This window comes from Thalassophryne amazonica, unplaced genomic scaffold (assembly GCF_902500255.1).
Source record: "Thalassophryne amazonica unplaced genomic scaffold, fThaAma1.1, whole genome shotgun sequence".
NCBI lineage: Eukaryota > Metazoa > Chordata > Actinopteri > Batrachoidiformes > Batrachoididae > Thalassophryne > Thalassophryne amazonica.
The window spans coordinates 160,405-181,682 of NW_022986234.1; the positions used below are offsets into that span (position 1 = coordinate 160,405).

General features: G+C 44.7%; 1 protein-coding gene across 2 annotated transcripts in view; it reads left to right on the forward strand.

Moving 5' to 3' along the window:
- The window catches only part of LOC117505643 (far upstream element-binding protein 3-like), a 92,751-nt gene extending 72,456 nt beyond the window's left edge, over positions 1–20,295 (forward strand). Inside the window, exons 14-19 of one of the 2 annotated variants that reach the window (XM_034165215.1) lie at positions 8,976–9,046; positions 10,939–11,024; positions 12,319–12,387; positions 15,291–15,362; positions 15,573–15,670; positions 16,906–20,295. In XM_034165215.1, coding sequence (XP_034021106.1) covers positions 8,976–9,046; positions 10,939–11,024; positions 12,319–12,387; positions 15,291–15,362; positions 15,573–15,670; positions 16,906–16,914 — 405 coding nt within the window. In that variant the 3' untranslated portion in view covers positions 16,915–20,295. The remainder of the gene's footprint in view (positions 1–8,975; positions 9,047–10,938; positions 11,025–12,318; positions 12,388–15,290; positions 15,363–15,572; positions 15,671–16,905) is intronic. The other variant, XM_034165216.1, reaches the window with a different exon arrangement.
- The last annotated feature ends 983 nt before the right edge of the window (positions 20,296–21,278 follow it).

Below are 21,278 nucleotides of genomic sequence, written 5' to 3' on the forward strand. Positions count from 1 at the left end.
GCAGAACCTCAGTGTCGGGGGTGCGTTCCGGCGCCATCGGGCCGCTCCCTTGTTGGTCCGTCGTGCTGCCCCAGTGGCTCTGGTGGCTGCCCTTCCTGGCCCCTGTGCCCCTCCACTTCCATTTTTCGCCTGGTTCCTCCTGGGGCCCTGCGTCCTGGGCCCTTTTCCATTGTCGCTTGCGGTCGGCCGTATGGCTTCCGACGCACTGGAGTGGTCCATGTCTTATGGTAGGGTTCTGTACTTTTATCTTGGCCCAACACACCAGCCACAGTAGTGATCGGATATATAGCTGTGATCTGGGTCTCTGTGTGTGGCTGGTCACGTGTTCATGGCCAACACCACAATTTGGTTTTAGGTGCTCTCGAGAGGTTCAAGACTCTGGTGTCCTAGATTAGGGAATGAATGCTCATTAACTAGACAACAGACTGCCGCTGTCACCGCTTGTTCATGTGTGGTGGTTTATTCCGGCATGTTTTATGTTGGGGCACCGTCTCCGCGGAGTCTCACTTCACAGTTATTGCTTTCACCCACTTGTCTTTCGTTTTTGTCTGTCTTCGTGTTGTTTTGGTGGTCGGTCCCTCCTGATAGAATTTGTCAGTCGGCTTTGAGTAGGATCTTGTAGGGTGATCGGGAAGGGCGGATGGGTCACACACGCACATCATTCACTCATGCACTATGTACCTTCTGTCCTGCAAGAATAAATTGCATATATGTGTATTAATGTTCATAAATAGTTCTGCCAGTGTGGCATTTACCATTACTATATATGCAGATGGGGGCAAAAAATGCAGAACCTCTGGTGGCAAGAAAAAGCAAAGGAGATCCAGTCATACGCTGACAGCAGAGACCTCCGGTGCTTCTACGCTGCAACAAAGGAAATCTTTGATCCTCGTCGCAGTGGTACCAACATTCTCCAGTCTGCTGACGGGGAGGAACTACCCTACAGATGATCAAGCCATCCTTCAAAGGTGGAAGGAACACTTTCAAATGCTTCTGAATCGTCCATCTACTGCAGCTGATGACTTGCTCCGTAAGGTACCCCAACACCCTGTCAGGCATTGGATGTCACTCCCTCCCTCCTACACTGAGTTTCAGAAGGCATTGAAGTGCATGAAGGCATGGAAGGTCCCCAGGCCCAACAACATCCCCTTGGAACTCATTTCTCATGGGGCATAGCCGTGAAGACCAGGCTTTTCATGTTGATCCTGCGCATATGGGAGACAAAAGCCGTACCTGCAGACCTGAAGGACGCCACCATCATTACCATCTTCAAGAAGGGGGATCGCTTCAACTGTGGAAACTATCGTGGCATCTCCCTCCTCAGTAGTGCCGGAAAGATCTTTGCATGGGTTCTGCTTGACAGGCTCCTGACCATCGCTGAAGAGGTCCTTCCAGAGTCACAGTGCGGCTTCCGGCCATCTCGTGGCACCACTGACATGATCTTCTGTACCCGCCTGCTACAGGAGAAGTCCCGTGAACAATGAAGACCTCTCCTTTTCTTCTTAGAGGACTTGGAGAAGGTTTTCGATAGTGCCCCAAGACCAGTTATGTGGGAAACCTTGGGCTACTCTGACCACTTCACAGACCTTGTACAGGCCCTTCACGATGGGATGACTGGCCGCGTCGTGGACAAGAACAGCATCTCTGACTCCTTCCCTATCACTGCTGGTTTGAAGCAAGCCTGCGTTCTGGCCCCCACCCTCTACTCTCTCTACCTTAGGGCCATGATCCACGAACTTCCTGGCATCCAACTTTGCTGCTGAATGGATGGAGGTCTCTTCAACACTGGGCGCTTTTGTGCCCGCCAACTCATCACCCTGGTCACAGTACAGGAGCTACAGTACAGTGACGACTATGTGACCCTTGCGGACAGTCGCCGCGCTCCAGACCACTGTAGGTCTCTTTGATGGTGCCTACTCTCACTTTGGGCTTACCTCCAACACTGGAAAGACCAAGATCCTTGTGCAGGGAGTCCCAGGCCATCCCCCTCCAGACACCAGCAACGTACGACTCCATGGTGAAGTCCTTGAGACCGTGGAAGCCTTCCCCTACCTAGGAAGCTTCCTCTCTAATGACTACACTATGCACAAAGACATTGATAACAGAATTTGTGCCGCACATGCAGCATTTGGGATGCTCTTGGGTATTTCAGAACCACTATCTCAGTCTCCAGACTAAAATCATGGTGTTCCGAGCCATTGTTTGGGTCCTGTATACGAGTGATATAAAAAAGCTGGAGCATTTCCAACAGCAGAAAATTTGTGCAGTCCTGAAGATCAAATGGCAAGACTGTGTCTCCAATGAATCTGTGCTTCTCCGAGCCAATCTCCTTAGCATCGAGACCACGATGGCCCAACATCGCCTCCGCTGGGCAGGGCATGTCAGAAGAATGCCCGCAACCCGACTCCCCCTTCAGATCCTCTTCTCACAGCTCGAATCAGGCACAAGAGCCAGAGGTGCACCCAAATGTCGATTTTGCGACCAACTGAGGGCCACGTTTCATCGCTGTAACATTGACTATGCCAACTGGGAGACCCTTGGCGAAAACCGCACTGAGAGGAGGCGCACCATCATTAAGGGAACAGCCCACATGGATGTTTCTGTGTAGGCTCTCAGTTGTCCAGATGGTTTCCATAGTAGAGAAGCTTGAATCTTCGACTGGACTGGGTTGCTTGACTGCTTGGGTTGCTGGGTTGCTTGACTGGGTTGCTAAGTTACCTTAGGAGGATTTTGGGTCTTAGTATTAGAAGGCTTCACTTTAAAATATTAGACCTCCAAAATAATCTTGATAGTCTGCACAAAATGTTAGAAACTTTAGTGGAGGAAGAGGCCCATAGTAAGATCACAAAGTTCATAGTTAAAATTCAAATGGCTGAGCATTTAAAAAGTAAGGAGCGGAAAATCAGGAAGTTTCACAACCTTTTAGTGCAGAAAAGGCATCCTTTCAGTGGGAGTAGTTTTAAAGATACACCCAGACAAATTAGTGACACAGGATTGGTAAAGAATCTCTCCCACAGGGTTCTTACACAGACAGAAAAGGATGTGCTCGCTAAAGGACTAATTTCTCAGTGACCCCTAAACATATACCGACAGTAGATTACATCACTGCAGTAGAGTCAGCCATTAAACATAACAGTTTGTCAGAGTCAGAAGCTGGGGACCTCCGACTAAGAGTCACAGCAGTGCTGAACAGTGATAAGCCTCCTCCGTCCAACATCACACGAGAAGAACGGAAAGCGTTGTCAGCACTGCAAAAGGACCAAAGCATCCTTATCCTGCCGTGGATAAAGGCAGATGGTCCTGAACACATCGGACTATGAGTCAAGATCAACAACTTGCTCAGTGACTCCAATACATACGAACATCTGAAGAGAGACCCCACATGCGGCTATAAGAAGAAAATCATTAGCTACCTCCAAAACCTGGAGAAAGAGGGACTCATCGACAGGCAGACATGCTACAGACTGTACCCTGGGGACGCCACTCCGTGCATCTATGGACTGCCCAGAATCCACAAACAGGATGTGCCACTCAGGCCTATTGTATGTAGCACAGATTCCATCACGTACAATTTGGCCAAGCACCTCAAGTGGATTTTGGCTCCTCTAGTGGCTAACTCAGAACACCATGTGGAGAACACACAAGATTTTGTGAACAAGATCAAGGACCTGCAGCTGGAGGCAGATGAAACAATCATGTCATTTGATGTGACTTCATTGTTCACCTGCATCCCCACCGCTGAGGCCATCTCAGCTGTGAGGCAGAGACTGCTGGAGGATGTGTCTCTACTTGAAAGGACCAAACTCACACCAGACCACATCTGCCAGCTCTTGGAGATCTGTCTTAACACCACGTATTTCCTGTTTAGGGGAAATTACTACAGGCAGATTCATGGTTGTGCGATGGGGTCTCCGGTATCCCCCATTGTGGCCAGTCTGTACATGGAGCGAGTGGAGAAGACAGCCTTGATGTCTTTCACGGGCATCTCTCCCAGTCACTGGTTCAGATATGTTGATGACACATGGGTTAAAATCAAGCAGCAGGAAGTTGAGGACTTTACAGAACACATCAACTCGGTGGACGCCAATATCAAGTTCACACGTGAGGATGCCAGAAACAACCATTTAGCCTTCTTGGACTGTGATGTTACGATTTGAGAGAACAGGCAGCTCCAGACAGGGGTTTACAGAAAACCAACTTACACTGACCAATATCTGCTCTTTGGCTCAAACCGCCCCCTTGAACACAAGCTCGGGGTGATCAGGACGCTTCAACACAGAGCCCTACAGGTGCCCACAACTGCAGAGGGAAGGGCTAAAGAACAACAACTTGTCCGGAAAGCCCTCACAGTATGTGGGTACCCACGATGGTCCCTGGACAAAGTGCAGAAGTCCCAGAGAACAAAGAGACCAGATAGACAGGAGATGGAGACAAGAAGAAGAGGTGTGTCTCTCCCTTATTTAGCAGGAGTAGGGGAAAAATTACAGAGGATCTTCATACAGCACAAAATCCCAGTTTACTTTAAACCGGTTTACACCTTGAGACAGAAATTAGTTCACCCTAAGGACAGGATCCCTAGTTACAAACAGAGCAATGTAGTGTATTCTATCAGATGTCAGGAAAACTGTAACGAACACTACATAGGTGAGACTAAGCAACCTTTACACAAAAGGCTATACCAGCACCGCAGAGAGGGCGTCAGTGGACCTCAGTCTGCAGTTCATCTCCACCTTAAAGACACTAACCACACGTTTGAGGACAAGGAAGTTAAAATATTAGCCAGAGAGAAGAAATGGTTTGAGAGATGGGTCAAGGAGGCATTCTTTGTGAAACGTTTGAAACCCAGCCTTAACCGGGGAGGGGGTCTAAGACACGCTTTATCCCCTGTTTACAATGTGGTACTCAGGTCAACGCAGTTTCAGTCTTTTGTTCATGGTAATGAGTCATTCACGTCATCAGCAGAGTCGTCAAGGGAGCCATCAGGAGAGGGTCCGTCCCATCATTAGGAGGGACAGCTGCTCTGTCATTAGGAGGGTGCTAACTAGAGCACAATAGGTGCTAATTAGAGCTATTGTTTAGTCACTAGCCTATAGCATTCTGCCTCTCGGTAGGAGGAGTCTGGTTAGGTTTAAAACTCCAGCTTTTGTGACTTCTGATTATTCTCTCTACAAGAGTCAAGACAGAAGTCAGACTACCAGAGCAAGAATTTTAGCTGAGGAAGGTTCTGCGATTTGAAGCGAAACGTCCTCGCGTCAAGCAACCCAGTCCAGTCGAAGATTCAAGCTTCTCTACTAAAGCCCACATGGAGAAACGACAACGCTGTGAAGTAGAGTACAAGAGACAGCAACGTAAAGAGCGGCTCCTCCTTCCTCCCTCACCGCCCACTCTCCCCTGCACAGTGTTCTTGACTCTTCCATTCTGCTCTGGGTCTGAGCAGCCACATACGACATCGTCACCCCTTGAACAACTGAGGTTGATCTGACATGGTCCTTTAATGCTTGAAAATGAGATTATGCCGATGATGCAGACAGAAAACTGCGAGGTCTGTCAGTAAAGTATAGGTCCTTTTTATTTTTTTCAAAAACTATATGGATTTCATTCATATGTTTTTACGTCAGACATGCTTGAACCCTCGTGCACATGCGTGAGTTTTTCCACGCCTGTCAGTGATGTCATTCGCCTGTGAGCACTCCTTGTGGGAGGAGTCGTCCAGCCCCTCGTCGGAATTCCTTTGTCTGAGAAGTTGCTGAGAGACTGGCGCTTTGTTTGATCAAAATTTTTTCTAAACTTGTGAGGCACATCGAAGTGGACACGGTTCAAAAAATTAAGCTGGTTTTCAGTGAAAATTTTAACGGCTGATGACAGATTTTGAGGTGATACTGTCGCTTTAAGGACTTCCCACGGTGTGAGACGTCGCGCAGCGCTCTCAGGCGCCATTGTCAGCCTGTTTCAAGCTGAAAACAGAGGTGAACATGCTCTACATTTTCCCACACACATTAGCTTGTCAGAAACCACTGCTGGTTATGTTGAAGCTGTATTAATTGATGGTGCTGCAGCTGCACATATGCTCCAACCAGGCACTGCTCCAACCTTTCAGGACTATGCTGACACTGTTTTTATACCATACATAGTATCACAGTTGACAGGGATGTGTACCAAACAAATAGCCTAAAAGCCAGGACAAGACAGAGGAGAGGAAAGGGAAGTCGGAGAAGAGTGGAACCAGGCACTCTGATGCCAAAGAACTGGAAAGACTTCTTGTCTGTGGAGGAAAACAAAGCTGAGCTATTTCAATTTCAACAAGGGAACCAAGAAAGTGATGGTGCGAACTGTTGATTCTGACGTGGTCATCTTGGCAGTGGATGTCTTCAAGAAAGTCAGTCTGGAGGACATGTGGATTGCCTTTAGAGTTGGTAGCAGTTTCTGTTATGTAGCCATTCACAAGGTGGTTGCTTCACTGGGTCCTTCCACTAGTCCTGCACTGCCAGCATTTCATTCTTTTACTGGCTGTGATACAACGTCTTCATTCTGTGGCCGTGGTAAAAAGACTGCCTGAGGTTACAGAGGCTTTCCATGAAATATTGCAGATGCCTCAAGAGTTGAGTGCTTTCCTCCTCTCAGCTTGAAAGTTTTGTTGTACTGATTTATGACAGAATGAGCGCACGCTCAGAAGTCAATGAGGCAAGAAAGAGGTCACGATCACTGGAAAACATCCCCCCCTACACAAGATGCTTTAAGACAACACATCACAAGAGCAATGTACCAAGCTAACATATGGAACCTTGCCTTGGTTCCTCAACCACATTTGCCTAGTCCCTCAGACTGGGGATGGATTGACACTGGTGTTGGTTGGCAGCCACTTTGGACAACCCTCCCTGAGGCATCACAGGTTGCTATGAACTTGTGCACTGTGGTTGCAAAAAGGGCTGTGCTGGGCACCGTAAATGTAAAAAGGCAGCATTAAAATGCACAACACTGCACATGTTCTGGTGACTGCAGTGACTAAAACATTGTTCACTAGTTCTACTAGTTCACCCTGATAACTGTTTGATGTGATGTAAGTGTGCATTTGACTTGGTAGCTGGCCTTGGTCCTGGAATGACTGAAGCGGAGATCACAGAGAACGGTGTCCACTTCCACCCCCTATGGATATAAGAGTAGAGCCACTAGTGAAATGGGGGGGGGTATTTGCAGCGCCAGGGCGCAGGACGTGAGGATGAGCTGACGGGTTTATATCTCCTGGGAGATGGGAGACGGGTGAGTTGATGGTTGTCAATCATCCTATGGGCTCCTCCCAAACTATGTTTAGAAAACAACATTTATGATGACACATGTTGTGGACACACCAAGTTGTAAACCTTCTTATGGGTTCAAGTCTGTTGTTTCTGACGTGTTGATGTTCCGCCTATATTTTTGAACATTTTTGTTGTATCCATGTCTGTCTATCCAGGTCTGTTCTTTTGCCTGGTTCATATTTACATGTAATTGTTTGAAAAACACAAAGGAGCTGTACATTTTATATTTAGATTGACCAAAATGTGGGATCTTTTCAAGCGACCTTGACCTTTGACCCCCTGAGAGTGACTGTTATTGACCTCTGGGGGTATTGGACATATCAGAAATGAGTTTTTCATGCTCAGAAACATGGAAATACACATTTTGTTCACATTTCCATCACATTTAGATCCTAAGACATTATTTTCTAATTTAATACATAGAAATTTCAGATCCTACATGTCAATGACCTCTGGCTGACCCCAGGGGTCAAACTGCGAACACCTCCACATCTTAAATCAAAGCTTTGGTCATCAAGAGCAAACCTTGAAAGTTTCATGCTTCTTTCATTTTGTGCACAATTCTTATGATGATCAGAGCTTAAAAGCCCCACGAGTCGACGTCTTCTAGTTGTTCCAGGACTCATGGGTACCTTCAGACTGTCTTTGATCTTCCTGGAGCTGATCAGTGTCTGAGTCTCTGTCATTCAGTGTGTTCTTTGATCTGTTTGAATCGTGGTTTTCTGTTTTTGTCCACCTCTTTCTGGTGTTGTTTCCATTTTAAAGCATTTCAGATCATTTTCTGCTCTACTTTGTTTTCTCTTCTCCGGTGAACTTTTTAATCAAAGTACTCTGCTCTTCTGAAAAGTGTCTCAGAAGGTGAGAAAAACATGACAACCAGCAGGAAGAACATTTACTGCCTTCGTCCTTAAATAAGCTCCACCTGTGAGGGAGGAATAAGAGTCACAGAAAGAAAAATATAGACACGCTGATATTTTCATGAACAGCCTAATTCTTCACTTTCTGTAAAAGTAATAAATCTGATCAATTTTTCTTCCTGTTTTGATTTTGAATAGAACATCATCTCATCTCATCTTCAACCCCTTTTCTAGGTTCAGGTCACGGGGTGAATAGAACATAGTCTTCACAATTCATTTGCATGTATGGAAATAAAAACTATTATGAGAATTTTGAACTTTACTCTCTTTTTTTAAATATACTGCTGTTATTTTGAACACAACTGTACATACTGTATTTTAGGTTGATGTGTGTGAATAAAGCTTGAAACCTAAACCTTGAGATCATTAGCTGCTCAAAATCCATCCTGTTAGCATGTTTCTGCTGAGGGCATGGGGGGGGGGCACGCCGTTGATGGGTCCTCGCATGTCAGAGACAGCTAGCCATGATGCAGCATTAGAGTTCATAATAAAAATGAAAGCTGGCCAAAAAAAAAAAAAAAGTGGAGTGAATAGATGGCGAGATGACACGGTCTCATTTTGTTTGGCATTGAAGTCGTGATTTCCAGGTCTGCTGACAACTTCATTAAATATTCTACATAATTTGGCATGTATATAACTTACTGTAAGGTGTATAAGCAAGCTGTAAAATTCTAAATCCAGAACGTTAGAATCTGGTACATTCAGAGGATGAGGTTGATCCAGATACCTGTAACACTAAAACGCACTCCGTCTTCTTCTCCAGGGTTCAGGTATCATGAGTAACGGAGGTTTTGGCTTCAGTCCCTTTACCCAGGGCCCAGCTACACACCAGAAGTAAGTTTTTCTGAAATGCTTTTGATAATCTGAGGTTTGGTGCTCCTCAGCTCATGTAGAAATTTACGAACACACGATGTTGAAATTGAACTCGTCAATGAAACTAAATTTCTTGGGGTCTTTATTGACAATAATTTAAGTTGGAAAACACACATAACTTATGTTAAATCTAAAATGTCAAAGATCATTGCTATTTTGTATAAAGCACAAGACTTCCTCCCCCAACACTCATTAGTTACTTCATATCACTCATTACTTGTTCCATACATGACCTACCATATTGAAGGAACCACCTACAAAACTAACACAAATCCTGTATTTTTACTTCAAAAGAAAGCCATAACAATTATTAGTAAGAAAACTTTTCATGAGCCAACTAATCCTTTGTTTGTCTGTTTGCATAATTTGAAATTTTGGGACTTGATTGATTACATCATAATACAAATTATATTCAAAGTGAAAAATCGACTTCTGCCACAACACGTCCAGGACCTGGTTAAAATGAGCGAGTCCAGTTATAATCTACAAGGAACATTATTAATTCAGAAACCAAAGATTCAAACTACTGTAAAAAGTCATTGTGTTTCTGCTAAAGGTGTTAATATTTGGAATAATTGCCCAGATAATATAAAATCACTCTGCAGTTTGGCTGGTCTTAAAAGGCTCTATAAAAATGATTTGATTACTTGCTATAACATGTTAAATTTGGTTTATTGATTCTGTGTTGTGTGTTTGTTTTTTGGTTCACTGATGCTTGCATGTTTGTCTTTTTTGTTTTGTTTTGTTTTTTTTTTATTCTAATTCATGGATCAATATATACACTTTGTATTATTTACACACACATGTATAATTTTTATTTTTGGTTAAAGGGGTAGGCGTTTGCTTCTGCCCACACCCTTTTGGAATCTTGGGTGTGTTGTTGGATTATTTTCTTTCTTTCTTTCTTTCTTTATAAGTTTTTTGTTGTTCTGGACCTCTGTGTGCCGAATACATTTATTCATTCAAGACTACAGGACACAGTGTCTCTACCCTCCTGAATATGTGGGTTTGGAGGCATTTCAGAACTTGGTTTTCGTTTTGACTTACTTTCTCCCAGATTCCTCGAGCAAATGTCTCCACTCGAGGCCGTCACAGCCTGTTTTCACCCGCCCTGTCCCACACGTAGACCAGGTGGCTCTGCTGCAGCATTTGGACTACCAGTTCCAGGTGTGTGCTTCTAGCTGTCCATCTGTCATTGGACGTAATGGTTCATCTGCCTTCTCCCAGTCCACCCAGTCCACTTGGCTGACTGAGGCAGTGGACTGGGAAGCTGTACACTCTTGTCCACGGTATCTGTACAGGACCCACTGACCCGCCCCAGGGCTCCTCCTAATGATCTTCACAGATCAAACTCTTCCAGTATGTTCCAGTACAATCCCAGACAGCTTTCATTTGTCCTGTCCTCGTTTGCCAGATTTGGTGCAGACTTTGTTGAGGCGGTCTGGCGGTCTCCACCTGACTAACGGTCAGTCTGTTTGAGGTCTAACCAGACAGCAAGCATACGTGAAGTTCACTCTGTGCACTTTGATGACAGCAGGAGTCTTTTGGACACTCCTGCAGCTGTCTGACGCCTCCACGCTGTTGCAGTAAAACCATCAGCCCGGTTCAGAGGCCACTGTGCACGTGCATGACAACGATCACACACATCTTCAGATCGACCGGAACAGTTTCACCAGTGTGACGGATAACACCGCTCTGTGTGTGTGTGTGTGTGTGTGTGTGTGTGTGTGTGTGTGTGTGTGTGTGTGTGTGTGTGTGTGTGTGTGTGTGTGTGTGTGTGTGTGTGTGTGTGTGTGTGTGTGTGAGTACCACTCTGTGTTGTGTCTAAATGTGTTCTTTTATTGTGTGTGTAGCTGCAGCAGCGGCCAGACGTTCCTGACAGGAGTTTGGGGAAACGCCTACCAGACCAGCTGGCAAAACCCGGGACAACAAGACCCCGGTAACAAACGCGCACACACACACACACAGTGTCACCTGTTCATTGTGCATATTTTATCCTTTGCTGGTGTTTGTTTTGTTTCAAACCCAGTTGACAGTGAACACGTACGTCACAGCGACGAAACACATGTTTTAGTCACCGATCAAGTAGAACCGGGTCGCATTGAGTTTCTGAGGCCTGTTGGTGCCGGCTGCCTTATGGAGGGGGTCAGGGGTCAGAGATCGGTGGAGGTTTGAAATGAAAAAATCTCAGAATTTCAGATAATTAATGGTTATTTTTACAAGATAAAAGGAGGAATTATTGCAAGTTGTGATTGGTCTGTTTTGAGGGGTGGGGCCTCATGATGTCATCATTACACTACAGCCTGTTTAGAACTGTCCGTGGTTGGTGGACAGAATATTCTGACGTTCATTATTTAATATTACAATAATGTAAAGTAATTGTATTAATAATTTGGGATAAGGATGATTGATCCCATTAGACACACAGACAGACGTACGGAGGCGGGGCGAGCTTCCTGCAGCACACCAGCCCAGACAGACGGACACTTAGTGTGAGATGAGAACACGGCCGACATGTGTTCATAGGATATGGAACAGACTGAGGACATGCGGGTCGGCATGAATGTTTAGCGCAGGCCTAAGCACTCCATGCCAGTAGGTGGTGCTAGTCTTTGTACATCATTTACAAAGGGAAGCAGTGTGGAGATGAAAATCGTAACCAAAGCAGTGTTTGCTCACTATTTCTACCTCACTTCCGCTCACCACGGACAGATGTCAGTGTGACTCTGTGTGTGTGCCGTACGTGACGTATCCCACCTTGGTTTTGAAACTTCCGTTTCTCATCGCATGTACTGGTTCACTAAAGTTGAACAGCCAATCAGCAGTTCAGCACAACAGCACAGATTCAGTTTGTTGCATGGGCAAAAAGCCAACGTGCCAAAGGTACGTGACACACCAAGTCGGGTTTGGTCACAGAACTTGGTTGATCGGCTCCGTGTGTTTTGTGCGTTATAGTTGATTTTGCGCTATCAGGTGTGTGCACGGACACACTCCTCGAATGGGCCCTGCATAGGTTTTAGACTCATAGGAGTCAAAACAAGCTGACAGTTAGTTTAGTTACAGTACCGATACCTGGATCAGTGTAGTCAGATTGGCAGCGTTGGTACCTCATGACGGCATTGGTACTTGGCGGTCATGGCGGCATTGGTACCTCGAGCAGGAACACACAGATGTAAACACACGTGTGTTTGTGGTCCATCAGGCTCTGTTTATGTTTGTGTGTGTGTGTGTAGGTCACAGTTTGGCCCAAACGGGGCAGATGGACTACTCCAAAGCCTGGGAGCAGTACTATAAGAAGCTCGGCAAGTCCACACACTTCACAGAGTCACACACGGCTGGCCTAAATTTCATGTCCCCTCTCTGATTTGTTTCCTGGTTGTGTTTGTGTTTCTTGTCTGAAATTTTATTACCAACAATAAACAGTAAATTTGGAGTTCAGCTTCAGTTTTTGTTTTTTGGTTGTCCTTTTAGAGCAGGGGTACGCATCGAGGGCCGAGACACTGCAGGTTTTCCATGCAACCATTCACCTCAGCAGGTGGGTTGCTGATGAGCTTCTCCTCTGAACATAAACACCTGGTTGTCAATGAAATCACCTGCTGAGACACCTGATCATTAATGAAATCACCTGCTGAGACACCTGATCATTAATGAAATCACCTGCTGAAGTGACTGGTTGCACGGAAAACCTGCAGTGTCTCTGCCCTTTATGGCACATTATTGCCCACCCCTGTTTTAGAGGGTCTCTGTCTTTGTGGCTGGAGCGACAGTATAAAGTTCTCTGTGTCTGAACTGGTGTCAGGACAGAACCATTCTTAAAAATCTTGGCTTTGATCATTTTGAGAAGATCCAGAATGGCGTCAGGTGGTTGTTTTCTTTTATGACCCTCCTGATGACCTTCTAGTCAAGGCCAGAGTTCAGAGGATCAGAACTGAAACATCAAAAGCATCTCCACCTGATCACAGTCCCACCACCATGTCTCACCATTCAAAGTTTCCACTGTGGACTAATCAGTACCCAAACCTAGTTTAAAAAACACTTTCTTTAAAATCTCTGGTGAACCTGTGCCCTCTGACTTGTTGAGGTCAGTGAGGTCTGCAGGTTGTTTGATGGTCCTCTGGGTTCTAGTTCTTGGATCAGCTGTCAGTGCTTTTGGCATTCCTCATGGATGTGTTCTGGGTTCGACACATGTAATGTTTTCGTGGACTGGGTGTTGGGTTGGGTTGTGGAAACTAGTGGCCTCGGTGTGAATGTTGGCAAGGAACGGTTTACTGACCTCAACTCTACAGACAATGGCATCATCTTTACTGAATCAGTGGACACTCTGACTGCAGCACCTAAGCTGAGAGTGGAATCAGGATTAAGGTCTAGGCTTAATACAAGAAAGCAGATCATATCTAGGCTTGAGTCATCCATGTGACTTCTGGCAAACTGCAGCTGAAGTTTCAGTCTTTGAAGATCCTCTGAAGACGTACCATATTTACTCCAATTCTTCTTGCTAATCCTGTGGGGCGTTTTCTCAGTCGGTCCGCTGAACAGCCATTCATCATACAACTGTTGCATGTGGGCTTTGAATGGACGGATCGAACTCACATCATCAGGTTGCAGGCATGATGTGCAGCCTCCTGGAAACACTGCCATGTTAGTGTTGTAGGTTTCTCTCACCGTCTTCTTGGCATCTTCTCGAAATGAATCCCACACAAGTAGATGGCGTTATGATTTTCTCCTAGATCCACAGTAGTACGCTTGTTTGCCACTAGGGATTTTGTCTTTGTTCACGGACCTGATCCCTGGCAACAGGGAGGCGACAGTCTAGTGGTTAAGCGTTGGGCTTGAGATCAGAGGATCTTCTGTTCAAATCCCGGCCTGAGCGGAAAATCACTAAGGGCCCTTGAGCAAGGTCCTTAATCCCCTAGTTGCTCCCGGTGTGTAGTGGGCGCCTTGTATGGCAGCAGCCTGACATCGGGGTGAATATGAGGCATTTATTGTAAAGCGCTTTTTGAGTGTCTGATGCAGATGGAAAAGTGCTATATAGATGCAGTCCATTTACCATTTAACAGTACAAAGGGTGCCAACCGGGTACCATGTGCATAGGTAGCCAATGTGACGGGTGATGCTTTTTTTTTCCATGCCTGTGGATGATACGGTTATTTCGCAACTCCCCAGCTTGGGAAAGGGTTCTCTTCCCTGGCTGTTCAAACCAAACTGGTGTTTCATCCAATTCCCAATCATATTGGTGTCATATTTGTGTATCTTGTACATTCTCAAGACATACTTCAGAAATTTGTCCACCTTGCTATCCATCAGTTCTTTCGGGTGCTGAGCAATACAAGTGGGTCGTCGGCTTGATATGTGATGTTGTACCACAAACTTCAAATACCAGCCGTCCAATGCTCTGAAGTTCTGGTTTCCATGTTGCTCATACAGCCGCAGTGCCTCGTATTTCAGACTCTTCCCTGTCAGGCTGACACCTGCCGTTTTATTGGCTCTTCAGTGTCCTGATAACGCACTTTCCTCCCCCCACCAGGCAGCCATTTTACTGTTTTGGCCAGGGTCGCAAGATTATCCTTGTTCCTACACCACTCCTAGATGTGTTTCCTATCGACTAGGAAAATCTGAACAGCATGGTGCTTCCCCTTCTCTTCCGCTTCTTTCTCGACTTTTAGCTTGAACGCTGCCAAGTAGCAAGTAAAGTAAAAGGACATTTGTTTCGAGCCTGCACTGCTTCTCGTGCATGCTGTACGCATGTAGGTACCTACCGTAAGGCCGTACTGTGTACAGCATGCATGCAAACGACCATCAATAAATTCCCCCTTCACGAAAATTTCAGTAAATAAAATAGTTGGACTTGGCACGGTTGCTCCAGTCACAGCCATAGGTGCCCGTGAGGCCTTTAGAGATCTCTTCGTGGCTTCTCTCACCAATCTCCTTCTTGCATAGTCACTGAGTTTTTAAGAACTGCCTGCTCATGATGGCGTTTGCTCTTGAAATACTTTTGGGCCCGGGTGTGTGTTTGGTTTTGGGAGGCGAGGGTGGACCAGTGGTTGCAGTTCTGTGAAGTGGTTCCAGACCTGTTTGTAGTCCAGCTGTCTTTGAGGCTAGTGTGTTTGGTGGGATCAGGGAGGGGACAGAACTGAAACCACGTCTCTTATTTTGGTTCAGGTGTGAAGTGTAAATATCATCGGACTTCCTGTTTGTGTTTGTGCAGGTCAGCAGAACCAGCCTCAGAATTTGATGACTGACTACAGTAAGGCCTGGGATGACTTCTACAAGAAACAGAGTATGACCCTGTGTCTGTCTGTCTGTCTGTGTGTATGTGGGTGCGTGCGTGTGCGTGTGTCTGTTTGGCTGGCTGTCTGTGTGGCTGTCTGTCTGTCTGCGTGTGTCTGTTTTTGGTTTTGTACGTTTTGGGGACGTTACCTCCCGAGGTTCCGGTGGTTCCAGCACCAGGATCAGTTCTGGTCTTCTGTTGTCCTGTGCGTCTTTGCAGGTCAGTCGTCTCAGCAGAGTTCAGTGCCAGAATACACTGCAGCATTAGCAGAATACTACAGACAGCAGCCCTACCTGTGGAACCCCGCCCAGATACAGGTGAGACTCCAGACTTTGGATCCAGGTCCGCCAGTGTGGAGTGAAGGTCGCTGCCTGTCATCTGAACACTGAAGAAATGTTTGAAGGCTTCATGTTGTGTAAAACTAGTTTTTTGCTACATTTGACTCTGGAAAGGGTTTTGCACTGTGGTCAGTGGTGTGCAGGAAGTCCCCTCCTTAGGACTGAAGCGTCACGTTAGTCCACATGTAAAAGTCCTCTCCGAGACTCACCCACTGAGCTGGTCTGTCCCAGACCTGTTAAGAGAGTCTGTATGTGGTCTGTGCAGAGTGAGGACACAATCTGACCTTTTTTTCAGTCAGTTCTGATGTTCCTCAGGGATGTGTTCTGGTTCCTAAACTTTTCATTGCCTGCATGGCGTCAGGTTGTGGAAACCAGCAGGTTAGGTGCCTTTGTTCGCAACAAAATGTTTCCTGACATCGAATACGTGGATGATGCTGTGAGGTTTTTTTGTGTGTGTGCATGTGTGGAATCAAAGTTAGGGTCTAAGACCTCATCTTGGAAGGACTTCCTGACCTCAGGTCAGTAGAAATGTGTCTGTCTGTGGTGAAGGTGTTGAACCATCTCTGGTCTTGTTGCCATCACCTTGTCCACGGAGGACCTGAAATGCTCTGCTCCTGTAATGTTCCACCTCTCACCAAACCAGAGTGACATCAGAAAGGTAGTGAAGCTCCTGGTCACAGGAAAACCTACAAGGATCTGTGGTATCATGGTTGAACATCTCCAGGCAGTTGATGGTCTCCTGGAGTTACAGTCTTTGTTTCCATTTGGGAGGCCAGGCCATCCTTTCCTTTGGAAAAGAAAGGATGATCACCAGGAAGCCCTCTGCTTGTGGTGTGTAACATAAGGACGGTTAAATTCCAAAAACATAAATTAGTAAGATTGATGCAACAAATTGTCACCCCCAAAAATTGCTGGAGTGTACTTTTCTTATTGGAGTTTATTTTGTTTTGTGTTTTGATTCTTGGGAGAGCTCCATATAAATTGTTGTTGTTGTTGTTAATAATGAAGGCATGAGTTTGTTTTTAGGGGATTAAACTCACACCAGGATACAAAGTGACATGACCTCCCAAATTAATTAAAAAAAAAAAAAAAAAAAAACGCTCCCAATACTTTGGAAATTACAGCAGCTCCTGTCTGTTTGTTTTTGTTTGTTTGTTTGTTTGTTTGTTGCTGTGGTGTCACTTCCTGTCTGATGCGGTTCTTCTTCTCTTTAGGATCACTAGATGAGCCGTTCTTCTCGGTGAAGGCCACAGATGTTCATCGACGGCAATGGAATCGGAGTTTCCTACCAACGCTCTGCCGCTTCCTCCTTCCTTTTGTAGGATTTAACTGAGAAAAAAAATCACGAACTCTTTTCTTTCTGTTTTTTAACCCTTACAAAGTTGATATTTTGTCAGGCAGATTATTTGGATTAGCTTTGGGTCTCTGCAGTGTAGACCAGGTTTTGTTTGTTTGTTTGTTTGTTTTGTTTATTTTTTATTTTTTTTTTAATCAAACTTGAACTTAAAGATGTATCAATGTGGCTTTGAACAAAAATATCCAGTATAATCTATATTTTGTCTAGTTTTATTTTCCAGTAAGAAACGGTATAAGGCTTAGCAGTCCTGAGTAAGAAAATCAGATATTATATTATTATTATTTTGTTTATGATAATATTTAAGCATGCGTCAAGATTGTGGGGTGTTTTTTGGGGGGGGGGAGCAATATTTTAATGGGCGTTTGATGAAATGTTTTACCGTCAGAGACAAAACCCGTTTTTGTACTAAATTGGCACGCGCTGGGTCTGTGTTTGTCATTTAGTCCCAATCTTGGAGGTGCAATGATGCGTTTGTTGTTTGTTTTCAGTTGATGATAGTTGTCGTTCTTGTGTCTGTCGTTTGGAATCGTTAGTTTCTGTGATGTATTGATGAATAAATGATGATTTATATTGTTAAAGCCAGATCTCTCTGTGGTCAAACACAGGAATTAGTCTCCAGTCGACACCGCGTTTCCCCGCGTCATGCTACATTAGAAAAAGGGGGAAGAAATTAAAGCTATTTTCTTACAGTCAAAGTTTATTATTGTTGAGTTAGTTTTGCATTTCTACTTTGCCTGTTGATTCACAGAAGTGTTAGCAGCTGAACAATGAAGTTATCAATTGTGTTAGCATTAAAGTAGCTAATGAATGTTAGCTGAAAGCTGTTTGTTGATTTTAGCAAAACCGTGTGTGTCACCTAAACTATGCGTTTGTTATTAAATGTGTCATTCATTGGTTGTTGGTTAGTCACATGGTCACAGTGAGTGTAGCTGTTAGCTGAGTGAATGTGGTGCATAAACTGCTGGTTGGTGTGTGTGCTAATTCAAGTTCAAGTGCTAAATGCTAGTTCAAGTGGTTAGTATTCACCAAACATATCCATTGGCTAAATAATCTTCACTTTTGGCAAGTGAATGTGTTGGCTGAACCGTTAGGTGTGTGCTGTGATTGCCAGCGGTGGTGTCTGTTACGTGAATGCCGTTAGTTGAGTAGTTTTATGCTATGTTAGCTGAGTGTTTATTTCTCTCATCTTGCATGTTTTGCGCTGTATACAGGTTAGCTAATCTGCGACTATTTGCAAAGCCATGCTACCTAAAGCCGTGGTTCTCAATCCTAATCCTCAGGGATCCCTGCTCCGCATGTTGTCCACCTCTACCTGCTCCTGACACCTGATTGGCCAGTTGTGGTGGCTGCCAGCTTATGATTGGTTGAGCGCACCTGACTGAGCTGCCTGTCTGTGAGAACCACTGACCTAAAGAATATGTATGTTTGTGTAACTTTGTGTAAGTGACGCAAATGCGGAAGGTGTTTAACAACTTTTTTATATCTTAGCAGCAATGGTGTGTTTTTAACTCTATGGCCGACTTATTGTTTATCGAGCCTTAAAACCTGCCAACGTAAAAATAACTGCTGTTTCCAAAAATCCATGTAAAATTTTCAAAGTATGTACATGTGCAATATAACACATAATAACTAAAACAACAAATCGATTACCTCAAACGTTAAATGACATCAAAGCAAATAATTAGTTTGAATTGAATCATGGAGTGATTTCACCCGATGTTGCACATTCATTTGTTTTTGGTCTGTTTTTTTCCTTAGTTTTTAGAAAAGTCATTCTGAAACATCTTAACGTTTCAAACTGCTGATGTGGTATAATTGTTTATTATTTACATGGTTATTCGTTGTTCGTGAAACTCATTTTCAAAAAATAAACTAACTTTAAGCTAATGCTAGCAGCTAGCATTGAGTGCTAGCGAACTAAAAACAGGAGCCGCGTGTGTGCTTATATTTAAAATGTATTTTTAAAAGTTATGTAGTTTGGAGAATGAGTGACTTTAAGGGCGGGGGGTGTTGAGCTGCTTCAGGCTCAGCAGTGCCCCCTACACACACCACCAACAAATAATATGTCAGCAAAAAGCAGCCATCAGTCAGGAATGCGAACTTGTGCTAGCTAGATTATGCTATTTGCATGGCTTGCATTACAGACAGCAGTTCAATACCAAAGATTAATTGATTGTTGGGAAGGATTTACCGTAAAGCTCTAAATTTAATACAGTGTTTTATAAATGTTTTTTGATTGGATTATCTTCAACCATTACTAATTTAGAGCTGCTGCTGTTTCTGCCAGCAGGGGGCGCACTAGCCTGAAAGAAGTCATTTGTGAAATATCTGAACAACAAATTAACAAGGTTCCAAATTTCTGCATTAGCAAAAGTGTGTTGTGACAAGTTTGTGCTTGATGGGTGATAGTGAGAATTCTAGCTTAACACAATGTGATTACCTTAACTTTAGGCATCTTGATTGAATTCTGTGTTAGCTGAACTTAGCATATGTGTGTTAGCCAAACATCTTGGTAAATTAGCTGGGCTTACCTTAGCCGAGTTTTCCTCGTTGGTTGAGCTCTGTTTGCATTGGGTGATTTTCACGAGCATGTACATTAGCTGAATTTTCCTTGTGTTACCTAAATTTTTGTGCCTTGAATTTAACTGAACTCTTGAGTTAGCTCAATTTTGCTTATGTGAGCTAGCCAACCTTACATGTGCATGTGTTAGCTGAGCTTTTTAAGTGTTAACTTTTTCTGTTAGCTAGCTAAACCTTGCATGCATGCACATTTACTAGGTTATCCATGCTTTAACTAAACTTTGCTAACATTAGCTAGCTCAACCTTACCTGTTTGTGTGTTAGCTTTATTTTGCCAACATTGGCGAGCTCGACCTTCCCCGTGTGTGTCTGTGTGTGTTAGCGTTGCGTGTTTAGCGTGTGGGACCACAGAGAGGTTTGTCTGGCTGCAGAGGGGATCTTTGAAGCTTCCTGTACTTGTGACGATGATGATGATGATTTCTATTTAAATCCATTTATCCAGCCTCAGTTGTCCGTAATATGGTTTGTGTAAATTTCACATTCTGGCGGTGCTGTCCTTTTTAAATGTAATTTCTTAAAATGATATTGTTTAATTCACGTTGTTGTTTAACAATTTGCAAAGCTGTGTTATTTTCTCAAGACTGCTAGGCTAACTTTTTGTCTCCCGCCGGTCTGTCTGCGAGGACGCCGCCATCCTGACGGCTTTGGTCTTTTCAACACGTATGCATTCGCACCAGGACGTGATGATTTTTTTTCTTTTTGTTTGTTTGTTGTTGCATCACCAGCTGAGCGTTTGTTTTGCGGACGTGTTGAACCGGTGTTAGCGTGGCGGAGCCGCGTTGTCGTGACGGGAGTCACAAAATGAATAAAAACAGCCGAGTGGACGGCGGTCCAATGATCAGACCTGGTGCGTCCCATGTGGTCCGTGTTGATGATCACCTGGTCCCAGAACCAGATCTGGACCCCGACTTCCACCATCCCTTCCTGTTTAGATCTTCCTAAGCCCCGCCCCCTCGCCGTGTCGGGGTGGCAGGAGCATTTTGGTTTCATGGTTTCTGTTATTTTTCTAACTATAACCTGCAGATTTTTCTAATAGATTCTATTGACGGATAGTTAACGGTATGAACCGGAGCCACGGTGATGATGGTGGCCGAGGGACAGGAGGAGGGATTAACATGAGGGCTAATAAACAGGCTCATTCTTTCTGACTCCGCCTCTGGAATCTGTTTGTCATTCAAGACCGGGCTGATCCGGATCAAGAGTTCTCAGGAACTACCTATCCCCAGATACAAAGTTCTGGGCGCCTCGGGCTTTTACTTTGAAAAACTCACCACCTTTAACATAAATCATCGCTTTCACAGCCACCAGTTAATAAATGTAAAGAGTGAAACAGTTTAATAAATGTTTCTACAGCAGACGTCCTCCAAACGATGACTGTGAGGGAAGCAGACAAGTGAGGGAAGCCACCGAGGCACTCACAGCCATGTGACTGGAGACACAGGTGTGTTACCGGTTAGATCTTCTTGGCAGAGTGGAACACAGATGATGTGAGAACCAGTTTGCCATGAGGCAAACAGCTGTGTTGGTGTTTTGGTGGCTTCCCTCATTAGCCTCCTTCATGTGAAGTACAGCTAATGTGGTCGTTTCAGAACAAACGTTTTTTGAAGTTCTTGGCTGATTCTTCTAGTAGCTCAAAAAGAAAAAGTGGGT